This window comes from Protopterus annectens, chromosome 7.part0 (assembly GCF_019279795.1).
Source record: "Protopterus annectens isolate FY-2018-M chromosome 7.part0, PAN1.0, whole genome shotgun sequence".
NCBI classification, from domain to species: Eukaryota; Metazoa; Chordata; order Ceratodontiformes; family Protopteridae; genus Protopterus; species Protopterus annectens.
Window position 1 is genome coordinate 785,960,687 of NC_056739.1, and position 15,774 is coordinate 785,976,460.

A 15,774-nucleotide genomic window follows, 5' to 3' on the forward strand; every position below is an offset into this window, starting at 1 on the left:
CAGGATAGTGACAATATCCTTGGGATCAGTATATTTAATGCCATTGTGTTGTAGCTCAGAGCAGATCTGAGCATTGCCATTTAGATTCTTGATATAGCTATAGAATGCCTTGTAGTTGCCTTTGGAATCTTTGGCAATTTTATTTTCATAACTAGCTTTGGAGGATTTGAGGAGGGATCTCGGCCTCTTACTGAGGCTGGTAAGGGAGTTTTTTTGCATCCTGGGATTTTCCTCTTTTCTGCAACAGTTTCTTCCTTTTGATGTAAAGTTTGTTTATGGCAAGGGACCACCAGATTGGCTTCCTGTTTTTGGAGGAGAGCTTCTTGGTTCTTTTGGGTATGGCACGATTCATGCATGAATCGATGTGCTCTTACAGTGCCTTAGTGTAGGATTCAGCAGTCAAACTTTCAGTTCCCATCTGCATGTGTGGCTTTCATTTCCTGTCTGCATTCAGAAGAAGATTAACCTGTATGAGGATAATTAAGCCCCTTAAATTGTGAGTCAGCAATAGCAGCTTACTGACCCCTTAGTAGTTAGAAAAGGCTGCCAATTCAATATACTACAGTAGTCTGTGAAACTGAAGGCCAGTACTCGGTCAGACATTGCAACACTGCACCATGTAAGCATGAGCCAACAGCTCTGGAGATCACACGGTTTAGGTATACTGCATACTAGTGACAGTAAAAGTCCCAACAGGATATCCAGCTACAGCTTACAAGGGGGTGGCAAGCTCCCCTGGTTCTACATGGGAGGGTCTGCTCTCCTACCACCTGCTAGATTAACTCTAAAGTTGTAAACCTCAGATACAGGAGTACACTTAAAACTGAGATGGTAACATGAGAGATTAGGTCACATGACCAACCTCTCAGTCTGTGTCCTCATCCTTACCAATGGTCATAAGCTTTTGTTAGTGAACAAACAGATGACTTCACAGAAACAAGCCACAGAAATGAGGTTCCTTTACAGGGCTGATGAGCTCACTGTCCATGACACAGTACAGAGTTTGGTAATCCAGGAGGGTAAATCAGCGGACACCAAACACAAGTAATGTATAACCAATATATATTGGAAAGAAATACACTGGTTTTATATTTTCCTAGTGGGGGCTACCTTTCTGGAGTTGGCAGTGTTGCTTGGAGCCCCTTTTTTGGTGGACTTTCAGTTCTTAGGTTCATAGGTTCATAGGTAGGTATTAGGCTATCTGCCCAAAGGCATTCATAAACCTAGCCAGAATGTGTTGGCTTTCGCCGCCTCCTTAGATTAGTTCCCTGTGCCCCTGTCCAGCAGAGCCACTGAAGTGATCCCCGGGATAAACTTCCTGTTTCCCATCCACTCGTCAAGGTTTCTCTTGAAGAGTGTTAGTGAGGAGCTCTGCCTAATGTAGATTGGAATCTTGTTCCAGAGCATGGGAAGTCTCTGGGACAGGAATCTATCCCTCCAGCACGTCCTATTTATTGTTATGGTGAGGTTTGGATCCCTAGAGCATGTGGCTCGAGGGGATATGGTTTTCTTTAGGTGAAGCATGTCCATCAATTCTGGGTTTGACATGGCCTTGTATGTCAGGCAGAGATCACCTCTGAGTAGGCGGCATGCAACGGAGTACAGCTGGAGTTTCTTCAAGTCGAGCTGCATAGGGCATCTGTTTGAGGCCAGTAATCTTCTTGGTGAGGTACTTCTGTGGTCTTTCCAGCTGCTGCAGGTGTCTTGTAAGGTACATCCCAAATGGGGCTTTGTACTCTATGATGGGTCTGATGGGTGATGAGTAGAGGGGCTCAATGACCTCTTTTGATCTGGATGCAAACCCTTTTGTGATTAGGTGGGCCACATAGAAGGATTTTCTAACCACTTTGGCAATGTGATTATCAAAGGAGAGATTACTTTCCACTTGGGTCCCCAGATCCCTTATTTCGTCTTCCATATTTAGGGGGCTACCACCTATGTAGTAATTTGTGGGTACTTTGTTTTTTCCAAAGGGGATGACTATGCACTTTTTGGCATTTAGCTTGAGGCCATGGTTTTGACACCATGTATCTGTCTCAGTGGGACCCTTTTGGAGGATGTCTGTGTCAGCCAGAGAGTCAATTATAGCCCCTAGTTTGCAGTTGTCTGCAAACTTGGTCAGCCATAGCCCTCCTGTGCTTGCCTGTACCTCTGAGAAGTATATGCTGAACAGGAGGGGTCCTAGGACTGAGCCCTGGGGAACGCCACTTGTAACCGGTTTAGAGTCAGACCTAGCTCCCGCAACTCTTACCATGTGGGTTCTGTCCGTGAGCCAGTTGGCAACCCATCTTGTGGGTTGGCTGTACATTATTAATACAGAAGGGTCCTGGAGAAGAGCCACTGTCCTCTGTGGTGAGAGACGTTAACTCAATGGCCTGGGCACCTTGTGAGGATGCTTCTACAAGGGGAATTACCAGGTATGACTCACTGGGAGCAGTTCCTGGAGTAGATCTAAGAAATATTGATGGACAGTATCTCCCTAAGAAAGCCTGGGGAACAAAAAAAAAAAAAGAAAAAGAAAAGACAGCGTGGGGATCCCAGAGAATGAATTACCCCACTCAGCACGATACCAGTGTGATCCTCATCAGGACAAGTGAGTTAGAAAATGGATATCTGGATACTTCTCTTTCTTTGAAGCTGCATGACCACAAAAAAGTGACAACAACTTTATTGGAGATGTGAGCAGCTGTAACAAAAGCTCACTCAGTTGGTACACTGTCAGCACGCCTTTTAAAGTTACATGACATTGCTGGTTTGCAGACCTATGTTCAGAAGTTCTGTATTCAGTGATATGTGACTTTTTCAACTGACATGAACTGATCAAAGGTGGGTTTTGGTATTTTTTGAAGACACATCTACACAGAGATACTGCAAGACTAGCAGAGAAGGCAAACAGATGTCAAGGAGACTTCAACAAAGGGCAAAGTACTTCACCCGGAATCCAGTAATTCTAAAGAAACAAGTGCTCCACTCAGCTGGTATTAAGTAATGAGAAGCTGCAAAAAGATCTCAGGCTTACAGTAACTACAGAACTTACCCAAAAGACTAAACAGAAAAAACATGGGCAAAAGCCAGTAAAATGCTGGGATGTATTACCAGGGTGATAACAAAAATTATAATTTGGACATAAAAAAGTGCTTTTAATTTTCCAAAATATTAGCATAGAGTGGAAAAGTTACCAGAATGAATCTTAGGTGCTAAGACCATTGATGCATTTAAGGGAGCCTTAGATGAAATACTAGGGACTAGATGACTGTGGGGTACAACTAAATGATACTAGGTACTACTGCCCAAAAGGCATACCAGATTATATGTACATCTTCTGTTGCCATTACGAGGATGTACTATTATTTGTACATGTACACAACATGGAAATTTTGTACTTCACATCTGAAGGGTTATCCCCTTGTTGTATGAAATTAGTTGACATCAAATCTTTTTTCAGTGCTAATGTGAGCAGGTCTTCTTCTCTTTCTACTTTAAAACAACTGAAGCAGTTTTTTGAGAGTTTATTCAGTGGGGAAATTTCTAAAATCAGGACTGCTGGTGGCTCCAACAGTATTTACAACTATGATGAAACTAGACATCACTTTCAAAAAACATCCATACAAATGTACACCTACATAAGCCACTTTTCAGTGCTGGAGTTCTCACTGCAGATTTTAAGAGAACACATTGCCAAACAGTTACAGACCCTAAAGGGACTGGAAAGCATAATTAATCCAGTAAAATCTCTACAGCCAGACTCAGGCATCAACGTTTCTTGGGGTACTGCTGGTTACTCTTCAGGGAAAGGCCTTTCTTCTTTTTGTGGATTTCAAGTTCTTCAGGAGGCAATAGTATCATTCATAGTGAGCACTCTGGTGCTAAAAAATAAATTTCTTCAGATTCTGAGTTACCAATCAGTAGCACCTGTTGTGGTGTCCTTTGCAAGCCTGCACAAGGGACCTCAACTGTAACTGGAGAAATTCTGAACTAGAAGCAGCAATGTAATTATTTGAAACAGGTAAGCTGCACCTTGCAGTAAATTATGTGCTTTAAAAGTTAGCACCTGATTCATTTGATCTGATGTACAGTCAGTGCACAACAATGCACAGTATTCGAGCTTCTCAGTCTTTTATACTTAAAAGTCTTTGTATGGATATGATGATCATTCATTTTTGGTTTGTGTCTCTGTGTGAAAAGAATCACATGTGAATTGATTGTTGCTGCAAGATCTCTCTGTGTTTGTGAGTTTTCAACCCAACTAAGAAATTTTAAGGTATATTAAGTGAGAATTACCTGTCAATGAACTTTAATCACCACAGAGTCTGTCACTTGCCCTACATTTGCTTAGCAGATTAAGATTACAAATTCAAAGGACTACCTAAGATTGAAAAAAAAATAGAAAAATAAAGGAAACAAGTTAGGGTCCAAAGAACAGGACATGAAAGGAGTTCCACTGGCTGGAAGACAAATCAGGGGGAGTGATTTGTGAGGTGTTCAGGATGGGAAACATTTATCTGGCTCAGGGAGCTTAGTGATAGCAGAAGATGGGAAATGTCAGGAAAATATGGGAGTTTTATAGCAGGCTATAGGAACTAGAGATACCAGTGGAGTGGCTAGCCAGTCTGGGAAGGATAGACTGGGTCTGGAGAGGAAGAGACAACAGGAGGCTACTAGGCAAGATGGGTTGGGAAAATGTGCATAGGAGAAAGTTAGAGGACAGTAGGACATAGGTGGAAGTTGTTACAGGAGTACAAGTAAATGAGATGGCACAGAATAGGGTGAAAGAAGAAAGTAGGAGATGCAGAACAGAGAGAGAAGGAGGCTGGGGTGAAAGGACAGTTGCAGACAGTAGTGCCAGCAGATAAGGAGGAGATACAACTGGAGGTGGCCAAAGAGGAACCGACAACATAAGGTGAGCAGGAGGGAAGTGGGAAGAGGCAGAAAGGGGCAAGGGCAGAAGAGACAGAAGAGTTGAGAAGGGATTACACGAGGGATAGGGAAAACAATCAAAGGGAAGGACACGACCAGCAAAGGATATGAAAGAATGACCAAATGGGCAGCTGGGGGTTGGGTGCAAACAAATGCAGTGTCCTGCACTTGCGCCATAATAACCATGGTGTGTAATATCAGCTGTGTGGAATGGAACTGATGACAGTAAAGCAGAGACTGCAGTTGGATCAATGGGAGCAGAGTTAGAATGTTGCAGTACAACCTCAGTGGACCAAACCTAGAAGTAAAGAGATAATTCTTACACACCTCTGTGTCCTGGTGTGGCCAGACACTGAGTATTCTGTGCCAACTTTGATGACCATACAAGGGAAGGAACATCAAACTTCTGGAAGGAATCTAGAGAAAACTACCAGAAAGATCCATACAATGGAGGTAAAGGAATACAACCAGAGCCTAGTGGAGCTACAGCTCCTCCTGCTTTAGATCATGACAAAAACAGGAAAAAGTGACATACAATTAGATGGCTTCAGGTGTGAAAATGTAAATTATTTTATATGAAAGAAAACATGTATAGTTACATACATATATATAATAGTTCTAAATATTTTATATAAAAAATAATTATTTTGCATAAGAAATAATTAGCTTCAGGCTAACTCCCGTTCTCTACATCTGAGGTTTGTGTAACATGCATGCAGGTGTAGCCAGGCCTACTATTTGTATTCATTTAAACACATTTTTTCCCTCAGGAACATCATGATTTGTAAAAGGAATACATCTGTCTAAAGTAATGACTGTATCAGAAATCTGTACATGCCTTGCTTAGAGACAGGATTAAGTAGCTTGACATAGGGGCATCAGATAAAGTGACATATACACTTCTTAACTGTGCAAAGGTGGTATCTAGAGAAGTGTGCATTTGTTTTAAATGTGAAACTGATGGAAGGATACAAAACTATGAGTATGAAATGGAAATTTTGGACTAAGTCTCTGAACAAACATGCTTATATCAGTCATAATCACTCCTTTATCACGTGCTAGCCAATAAGACCTACCAATCATTTTATTTTGTGCCTTTCTCTAAGAATTACTTATTTATTTGCTTATTTAATTAATTTATTTATGTATGCATGTTTATAGAGATATGGCACTGATCACTAATGAGCAGTTTCAGGCCTAGGGTTACAAAACACAGGTTTACACACAATGGTGGAATTCAAAGTAAAGAGCAAAACACAATTGATTACTATTACAATATATACAGAAATAAACAACCTAGAAAGTGTGACTACAGTAATCATCTGTTACTCAAAGTACAAGAAGGTCTCTTTATATTATTAACAGAGGACAGAAAAAGAAAGAAGGGCAGGAAATAAGGGAGGGATAGGTATGGGGGAAAGGCAAGTTATAATATGTACAAGGTCTTGCATGATTAATATAGTGAGTTGCCAAACCTATAACAATGTCATCTTGCTAGGGTGAAACGCATATTAGGCAATATGGCCTGTAGCAAAACATTTGCAGGAGGCTTGCTGTAGGTAGGATTTAAGCAGGAGTCTGAATCTGGTGTAGTTAGAAATGCCTTTCAGGTAGTAGGGTAGTGATTTCCAAAGTCTGGGTGCAAGAAGGGGGCGGGTCTAGTTAGTGAATTACAGGTAGGCTTTTGGGAATTGTAGGATGGGACTAGAAAGCATCTGCACTGAAATTGTGTTCTGTTCTCATTTTGGTAGTACAGATTTCTGAAGGCCATGCAACATTCTAGAAGAAGCAGTCTTGTAAAGGTCAAACTGACTGTATACACTTTTTAAAGATGATTTTAAAAGATCCAGGGGTAGGCAGTATGGTATACCACAACATGTTGTCCATATTTTGTCACTGTAAGTAGTCTTATCTGTACCACTACTGACGTCTTACAGCTGAAGAACATTTTATGATGTTTAGTTTATGACAGCTACTACCATGTCTCAATGGAAACAGAGCACATACATGTATCTGTAACAAACTTTGCGATAAGTACCTCTGTTAGGTTACATTAAGCTTCAGGGCTGTGCAGCGTAGTACCAGTGTGAGTGGACAATATTTTCTTACAATTAACATTCCCAGCCAATATCCAGACTAGTGACAACATGAAAGCAGCAAACTACTGTGCAGGAAACAGCTGTATGACTGTGAAGAGATATTCATTATTTGCTGCTTTTGTGAAGGATGACTTTTTTTGCCATTCTGAGAAGGCCTGATAGCATTGCAGCATTAGATCAGTACAGTGAGCATTTAGCATTTGTCCTTTGCATACTATACTGTACTAGACTTACTATATCATGCCAGAGTTGTAAAAAGCAACTAACCATTTATATACTTTTAAATCACGACTAGTCTGGGAGGCTAATGGAAGTTAATACTGCATAACTTTGAGATTGAAGCCAGCTCTGCTGGGATAAAACCTAAACTACAATACAACTGGCCTGAGTTCAATTAGAAGTTCATTAGCCTGCTGGAGCTTGCATGGGGGTGGAGGGTGAAGCCTTCTCTGCTTGCCTCTTCCTGGGGGTAAGGGGTGTACTATGCCAAGAGAGCTGGTGCTGCATTAGGTGGGTGGACAAACAGGAGTGTCACCCCAGAGGTGGGGGGACATTCCCCTTGCAGTATCATTGCACTTCTTCAAAGATAACATCATCACACCACATCACTATTGTACGACTTAAGTGCAAATGACCACTACAAAACTACACTATGATGACTCCTAGCCTGGCCTCCATCCCACTTAAAGGTATAAGGTGGATACAATCCAGAAATCCATACACTGGAGGTTGAAATCCCCACTCACACATGAGACTCTTTCAGCAAGGAAACTCTTCTCTATTAAGGGTCAAACTGGGGTACCACTGATGATTGGGAATCTCTGGAAATATGTGTAATGAGGGGATGGCTATGAAGAAAGTGTGAATATGGTAGCAGTAGAAGTATGAAGCAATAGGATAATTAAATAAAACAAACAAATAACTTCTGGATCTACAATGTGTTAAAACTGTAAATCTCCTAGCAAAGATTCCACCAGAAAAAAATGATACAATTCAAAAGGACAGCAGCCTTTTAACACTATATAATTGCTAAACATACATTTAAGTTGCAAAGACTAGTAATATACTTGCGTCTAAATGCTCATACCACTACATTAACAGCATCAGGAATGCATCCCTGAGATAGAAGAAGCATCAGAAAAAATATACCTTTCTGACCAAAAGGACTCTAAAGGTAACAAGCTCCCAGCCGACAGCCCCACACAACTAGGCTTCTCTCACATTTTTAGAGAAGCAGTATTCCTTTCATCAAGCCGTACTGAAACTGTCATCAGCTTGTACGCATGATGTAGCACATATGTGATCCTGTATGCTTAGTATTGTATCACTACAAAATGAAAACCAGGTGCTTCAAAAATGAAACCGTTTCTTTGTGGCATAATAGATATCACACTTGCCAGAAATGGGAATTGTGCAAGACTTTAATTCCTTCTGATTTGTGCAGCTTCAATAGGGTAAAGACCTCAGGATTAAACTTCTGGCCAGTTGAGAGGAAATGCCTGAGTAACTCCCACTACTGACAGATACTATAGCCACAACCATGTCAAAACGGTACCATAATTAGTGCCATGAATTCCAGCTCTAGCATTCCTTTTATTTGCTTCACTAATGTGAATTCTTCCATCTTACCTGCTGTGATGACAGATTTAAACTTTATACAGGAATGGCCACACAGGCTCTATGCTTACCTTCACTGGTTTTCCTCAGTACATTGATGATGTCTGTTGGCTCAAGCGTCAACTCATCAGCCTGCTGGCCAGTGTATGCCTCCACGCACTGCACCTGTGGACAGTCTGGCAAAACCCACAGACAATACAAAGTCATTAATACATTAATAAGATATTTTCTCTGTATTTGATCTGTTCCTCTAAGTCTCACTAACATGCATTATGCAGGAGATGCATAAGTTGTTATCTAAAATGCTATTTACACTAGCAGCTTCAAAAAGCATTGCCCTCTACCTCAAGCCTAAATGAACACTTTTTGTACTTTATGTTTTCATGCATTCTGGTTAGTGCTTCTGTAAGCATGTGACAGCACAAAGTGTTGCTTCTGTAAAGTTTCTGTAAACAGTAAAGATGTTTTTTAGTATTTTTATAAACATCTGTCAACAAATGGAAGCATTCCAGTTCAACATGCAAACAACTTGATGCTGTGGAATCATTGTAAAAGGGTAAATCCATTCAATAAAGACTTACCCCAGTCCTCATATACAGTGTCACTAGTGGAGTTAGTTTCGTTGGTTGGTTTTGGAAAAGCAGCTATCCATCGATGCATATCAGACCTAAAAAACAAAACCAGATTAAAACTGGTGCAGAAAACTATAGAAGACCTAATCTGAAGTTACTGTTCAAATGAAAAACAAGGCAGTGATCACCCTTCCTAAAGTGAACCCTTCCTCAGAGTCATTTTTGGAATGGATTTCTCCTCTTCATTAAAATATTTGATATTACGTTGTGAATTTGTTTCTGATTTCATTAATCTGTTAGGCTGATCTTAACTTTGTTCATGTTGCCAAACTACTGTTTGTATTTAGCTTTCTTTTGTTAATTTTATGAACAACAGGCTAAATATCACATCTGAAGTGATGTAACATGTGTAACGCCAGAGTTACACTGTACCAACATGGCTTAAACATGTGAGTTCAGCAAACTGAAGAACTAAATGCAGTCAGGAATAGGATCATGGAGTCTGAATGGTCCAAAGATTGGACTTACATAAACTAAGAACAAGATACCATTTCTCAGAATACTAACCAAAATAATGTGAAACAATCTACAAGATTAGTTATTGAAGCTGTTTATTTATGAAACAGACCCAGATCTGGGTCTATTTCATATATAAACAGCTTCAATAACGAATCTTGTGGATTATGTCACACTATTTTGGTTGGTTCCTGCCTGCATGTATCATTGGACTTATTAGTTGCGGTTTTTCTTTTTGGATTTCTCAGAATACTGCCTTTTCTCCAAGGTGTAGCAATTTCCATATTGGTATATAAAAGTTTGGGGTGTGGGGGGCTTGCAGTGGGGCTTGGCCCCCTGCAAAAATAAGTTTTAAGAAGATTAATTTTCAAGATTCACTCTTCTCCTATGTTTTTGGTCTTATTTTTTCATTTTTTGGCACTTGTTATTTTGAGGGGGGGGGGCACTTGTCAGGATGCAGACTGTCATATTTTCAAGCATCTGATTTCCTCTACTGAAATAAACCCTTTCTCACAGACATCTCCTAAGAAATGCTTAGCATCATTCTACCTTCTCCCTTCACTCTTGCGTGCTTTACTCATCCTTACTAATCATCACTGTACTTTAAAAAATAAACTCGACGTCTGCTACAACAAAACAGTTAAGTTTGCATCCAAATTTCCACAGAGGACTCATCTAAACTGGCTGAAACTCCCAAAGTGCCTAGCCCACTCCCAAAGTATCACAGCACACACGATTATGCATGAACCTAACAAATGACCCTCACTACAAAATATCCTTCAAAACTACTCTCCTCCCAGAGATCTGTGCTTGAGGAACAAATTCCTGCTGAAAAACAAGTCATCCAACAGTGGGGATGACACCCTTTCTCAATTTATGTTGCTAAGGACTGGAATTCTATCCCACTTGTCTTAAAGTGGATTGCCAGTACAGCAAGTTTCAAGTACTACCTAAAGCAACACTTAAACTCTTCATGTTTATGCCTATGCTCCAACTCTAACTCATTTTAATTTTCTCTCCTCCATTGTTACACCTCCCAAAACGACCTAGCTATCAGCCCACAGTCTGCATCACTCCCATCTCAGCACTACTCCTCACTACTTAACATACCCTCCTACTTAGCTTGCCATCTTATCTCACCTCTCTTCACTTTTCCCTTCCCGTACATCATACTTGCCAGCTGCTCTCACACTTTTTAACATTCTCATCTCACACTTTTACCATCCTCAAAACACATTTTCCCATTGTAATCTCATGATGTACTCATTTTTCCCTCTGAGTAAATACTCTGTAGCTATATTATGTTCATATGTGAAACTGAATGTACAATACATATTTATGTTCAATGTTTATAATTTTTGTTTATCATTTCTGCAGCTTTTCTCTGTGGGTCTTGTTGCCCAGTCAGATTTTCCTAATAAACAAAGGCAGTAAATAAATAAATAAATCAGCAAATTACTATACAAAATTCATAATGTGATAGAAATAAATGTTAATGATCTAACCTTTAAAAAATACTCTGAAAACAATCAAAATTACAGTGTTTAGTTTTATGTGTAACAAACCAGAGGGTCATAATGGAGGTGGTGGAGAATATTTTTCTATCTCATATATTCAATTTACACATTTCATTATAACTTGTAATAAAATGTAAGCATTCTGTTTGAAAAGCTCTTTTACAAAGTCATCGTAGACTTGTCTTTTAAAGTAGAACTGCATGGTAACAATAGTATAATCACAATTCAGAGTTTAGTACAAAAAAAAAAAAAAGAAAATCTGGACTTGAAAAAAAGTAAAGAGCAATGTTTCACCAGAAACTCAATCAATTATAAAAGGTTCTGATTCAGACATTTCAAATACTCAAGGCCGAAGTGTGTCAATGATGTTGCATGGTTACATGTTGAAGAGTAATTTTGTTGTCAGTGTTCAAAATCATATTTTTTAATAAGTGTAAGGCCATCTTATGAAGTGGAGTCTATTCCTTAGCTGGTATGTTAAACATGTGCGTAAAAGAATAAAAACTAACAACAATATGACCTAACATAAAACAAATTAACAGCAAGCTCATAACTTTGGGAAATATTTTACCTAACATGCTGGAGCAGATTTTCAGATTATTTACCCCATGGTCTCATCTTAAGGACATGGCTTTGAAACTGTATAGTTCTTCCAAATATGGTGATTTTATACATATTGTATAAAACTGTATTTCTAGGCCTGCTTCAGAGAAGGTATGCTGAAAATTAACAGCTAAAATGTTATGAACTGGTCACCCTATGGTTATTATGGAAAGATCCATAGAAAATAATATAAAGATTAAACACTCTTACTTCACCTCACATATGGCTACCAAAAGGACGGTCACGAGATGCATCTTTAGGCCTAAGAAGAACTAGGTCCTGCAGCTTTAAATGGTCAAGCACATATGACAGGAGTATGTAGGCTATGGTTAGAGTAAATAATGTAAAAAATAAAAAGTAGTGAAACAAGCTTTTAATATCAGGAAGAAAGTAAAATTAAGACCCCTGACAGAAGATTATTATGATGATTGTATGAGTATAAGCCAATACAAGAACCCCATCAGAACATCTTTCACATGAAATGTCTTACTGTCCAGCAGCACGGTCTACTTCCTGGAAACAAACTGCTGAAACATTTTTACCTTTACTAAAGTAATGCAGATATGGGTTAAAAAAAATGGTACTTGCGTATTATCGCAACCAGATTTCTAACCCTGTGTACTTCCTGATGCTATCGTGAACCGACGTTATAGTTAACTAAAAATGGGTGTGTGAAGTCCAAATTAGTTTTGTATCACCTTGGTTCTGAAAGAGGAACTGGAGTAATGGCCAAATTCCTCTTCCATGGTAGCGTCCTTTACCGCTGTAACTTCATGCAAAATAAAATGAACAGGGAAGAGTAAATAATGCAGCGCTTACTACGTCAACAAGCACAGATTCTTCCACAGTGCAATGTAATTACTGTGTTTACTGTTACTGAATAGTCATTTAAGCAAGCAGATTACAGCAAAATACACACCATTCAAAGACATACAAACATGTGCATTGTAGTCTGTGTTGAGGCGACGCATGTTACAGAGGCTCGCAGTGCTATAAATAACAAAACACAATTTAAAAAGAACACATGAGTGCCCACCTTACTTCAGCCCTCCATGAAGTCAGAACAAAAGGATATGGTTAGAAATGCACATGTGAAGAAGCACATTAATCAGAAGCTTGAATAGCTCCTGTTACTGACAACCTGCTATCGTGTGCCTTAACGAACTTTTCCATTCACACACGGTGCTAAAGGACGCTACTCAGGAAGAGGAATTTCTCTGTTATTCCTGGTCCTGTTTCAGAAGCAATGTGATAAAAAAAGTTATCTGGAGTTTACACACCCCATTTCACTGTATCATAAACTAGTCTTGCTATAACTTCACCAGTTAGGGCGACTTCGAAACGTGGTTGAGATAATACGTAAGTACCAAAAAAAATATATCAGTATTGCTTAACACAGTACAATGAATAATGAGGTTCAGCATGATTTCTGCTGATTTCACATTACTTCAGAATGCAGTTTAGCATTTATATGGAATAAGATTTTTCTTATACATGTTTCCCAAGAGCACCTGCATATAACCCATTTCTCATTTCTTTAAACTGTTAAGTAGGTCATCAATTATCATGGTACCATACGAAAGGAGTCTCAAGAAAAGTCAGTTTTAACATTTATTTATTTATTTTTTTCATTTAAAAAACAAAAAAATCTATTTTAAAATGGAAGTTTTTCTCTCTTGTCCATGACAACAGAGGTGTTATTATTTGCTTATTACAGTAATTGTATGAATCAAATAATTACTACAGAGCTTTCTATTAATATGAATTGAAACTGGAACTCAGAAATAGTAAGTCATGCTATTCATTAGCACTACTTCTCACCAGCAACCTGCTAACATAGTAACAGGACATGGCCGAGACTAACTGTTCAGAGCAACCAACTTCAGGCTTTATCACCCTATACCACTTTACTAATGAATGTTAACCATAACCCTAACTTTGCACCTAACCTTAGAAAAACCCTTTCAGTAATACTGTCACTACACAAGGCAGTCTCAGACACTGAAACATGCACCAACAGGCACAACACAAACTATCACCTTCTTTAACTCTTGATCTAATTCTAACACAGCAAAAAAACTCAGTGACATGTCCACATTTTGAAATGTCTGGATTCTAATACTGTAGTCTACATTGCCTACACTCTGAACTGTTAGTACTTTGTACTGTGTGTGTGTGTGTGTGTGTGTGTGTATACACACACATTTTTATATATATATATATATATATGTATATATATATATACACACACACACACATATATATATATATATATATATATATATATACACACACACACACACACATATATATATATATATATATATATATATATATATATATGGTCTATATTAGATCAGCGAACGCTTAAAAAAGCGAACGCTGATTGATCAACCTTATGTAAGTGAAAGCTTACAATCTCGAACTGTCAGATCAGTGATTGTTTTCCTAGAGAAAAAAATTGTTGATCCAAAACACATACACACAGCACAAGCACACCAAACAAACAGAAATCCACACACATACACCTAAAATCTGACACCTAACCCTACACTAAACTATGCACACACCACTAACTATCCACTTACCTTAACCCAAACCCAAACCCTAAGGTCCGTCACTATCGCACACTCACCTCACCCGCCCCCTAACCCTAACTCACCTAAATCTACCCTAACCCTCATGTCCACACAATCGCACACATACCTAACCCGAGCCCTAACTCTAACTAACCTAACCCACCCTAACACTCACATCCACACAATCGCACACTTACCTGAATCCGACCCGTAACTTTCCACGACGGCACTGAAAATACCGAAGCAACAGAAATGGACAACCAAATTCTTTCCCTAGGAAAAAATTTGAGTTTCTGTTGCTTCGATATTTCTAACTTTTGCTAAAATAAGGTCGATCAATCAGCGTTCACTTGTTTAAGCGTTCACTGATCTAATATAGACCCTATATATGTGGGTCTACTTCACTTCACCGAAATCCCATTTCACTGACATTCATTTCACCGAGACCAAATCACCTAAAGTCCATAACACTGACAACTCATTTCACTGAATTGTAAGCTATAGACTTGATGTGGTAGTGTGTAGAGTATTGTGAGGCAAGTAAAAGGTATATGCCCTGTTCCCCACTGTAGTGTGACCTGGAGTTAGTATATATATATATATATATATATATATATATATATATATATATATATTTATTTATATATAGTTAAGGGGTGTGGGGGGCACAGCCCCCCATGTTGGGAGGTATGGGGGGGGCATCCCCCCCACTTAGTTTGGTTTTATAATGTCTGTTTTTTGTTAAGAGGATATATAAGTAGTTTTTATGTTGTGGAAAGAGGTAGCCATTAGTTTTGTGAGTTTGTTTGTGTATGGTTTTCCATTTAGTCTTGTGAAATTTAGCATTTTAAGCTGTCGGTGAAATGAGATTCAGTGAAATGAATTGTTAGTGTTTTGAAGTTTAGATGATTTGGTCTCAGTGAAATGAATGTCAGTGAAATGGGATTTTGGTGATGTAGACTAATTTATTTATATATATATATATATATATATATATATATATATATATATATATACTTCATTTGGTCGACAAACACCAAGGCTGATGTTTGAAACACAAACCACAATATGTCAAAAATGGGAATGTCGATATTGTACTGTCCATGTGACGAGAAAATACCTTGGTCCTTCAGACCTCAAATAAAAAATGTAAACATTTTTTTTTTTTGCAGGGGGCAAGCCCTGCCCCACCACCTCCTGCTAATTACACATACTAATAATAGGACCGCACAAATTGGGGAGAACTGTGCAATGTCACACACCTGTTAATCATCTGTATTGTTGACCAAATGTGTTCGATTAAGCAGATATTGACCAAACACATAGAACTCATGTAAAACAAGAACAAGATGAA

General features: G+C 38.8%; 1 protein-coding gene across 6 annotated transcripts in view; it reads right to left on the reverse strand.

Annotated features, from left to right (window-relative positions):
• The window catches only part of ARHGEF15 (Rho guanine nucleotide exchange factor 15), an 879,095-nt gene that overhangs the window by 64,675 nt on the left and 798,646 nt on the right, over nt 1-15,774 (reverse strand). For all 6 annotated transcript variants that reach the window (XM_044077316.1, XM_044077320.1, XM_044077317.1 and 3 more), the window contains 2 exons: nt 9,215-9,300; nt 8,705-8,809 (listed from right to left, as the gene is read on the reverse strand). In XM_044077316.1, coding sequence (XP_043933251.1) covers nt 8,705-8,809; nt 9,215-9,300 — 191 coding nt within the window. The remainder of the gene's footprint in view (nt 1-8,704; nt 8,810-9,214; nt 9,301-15,774) is intronic.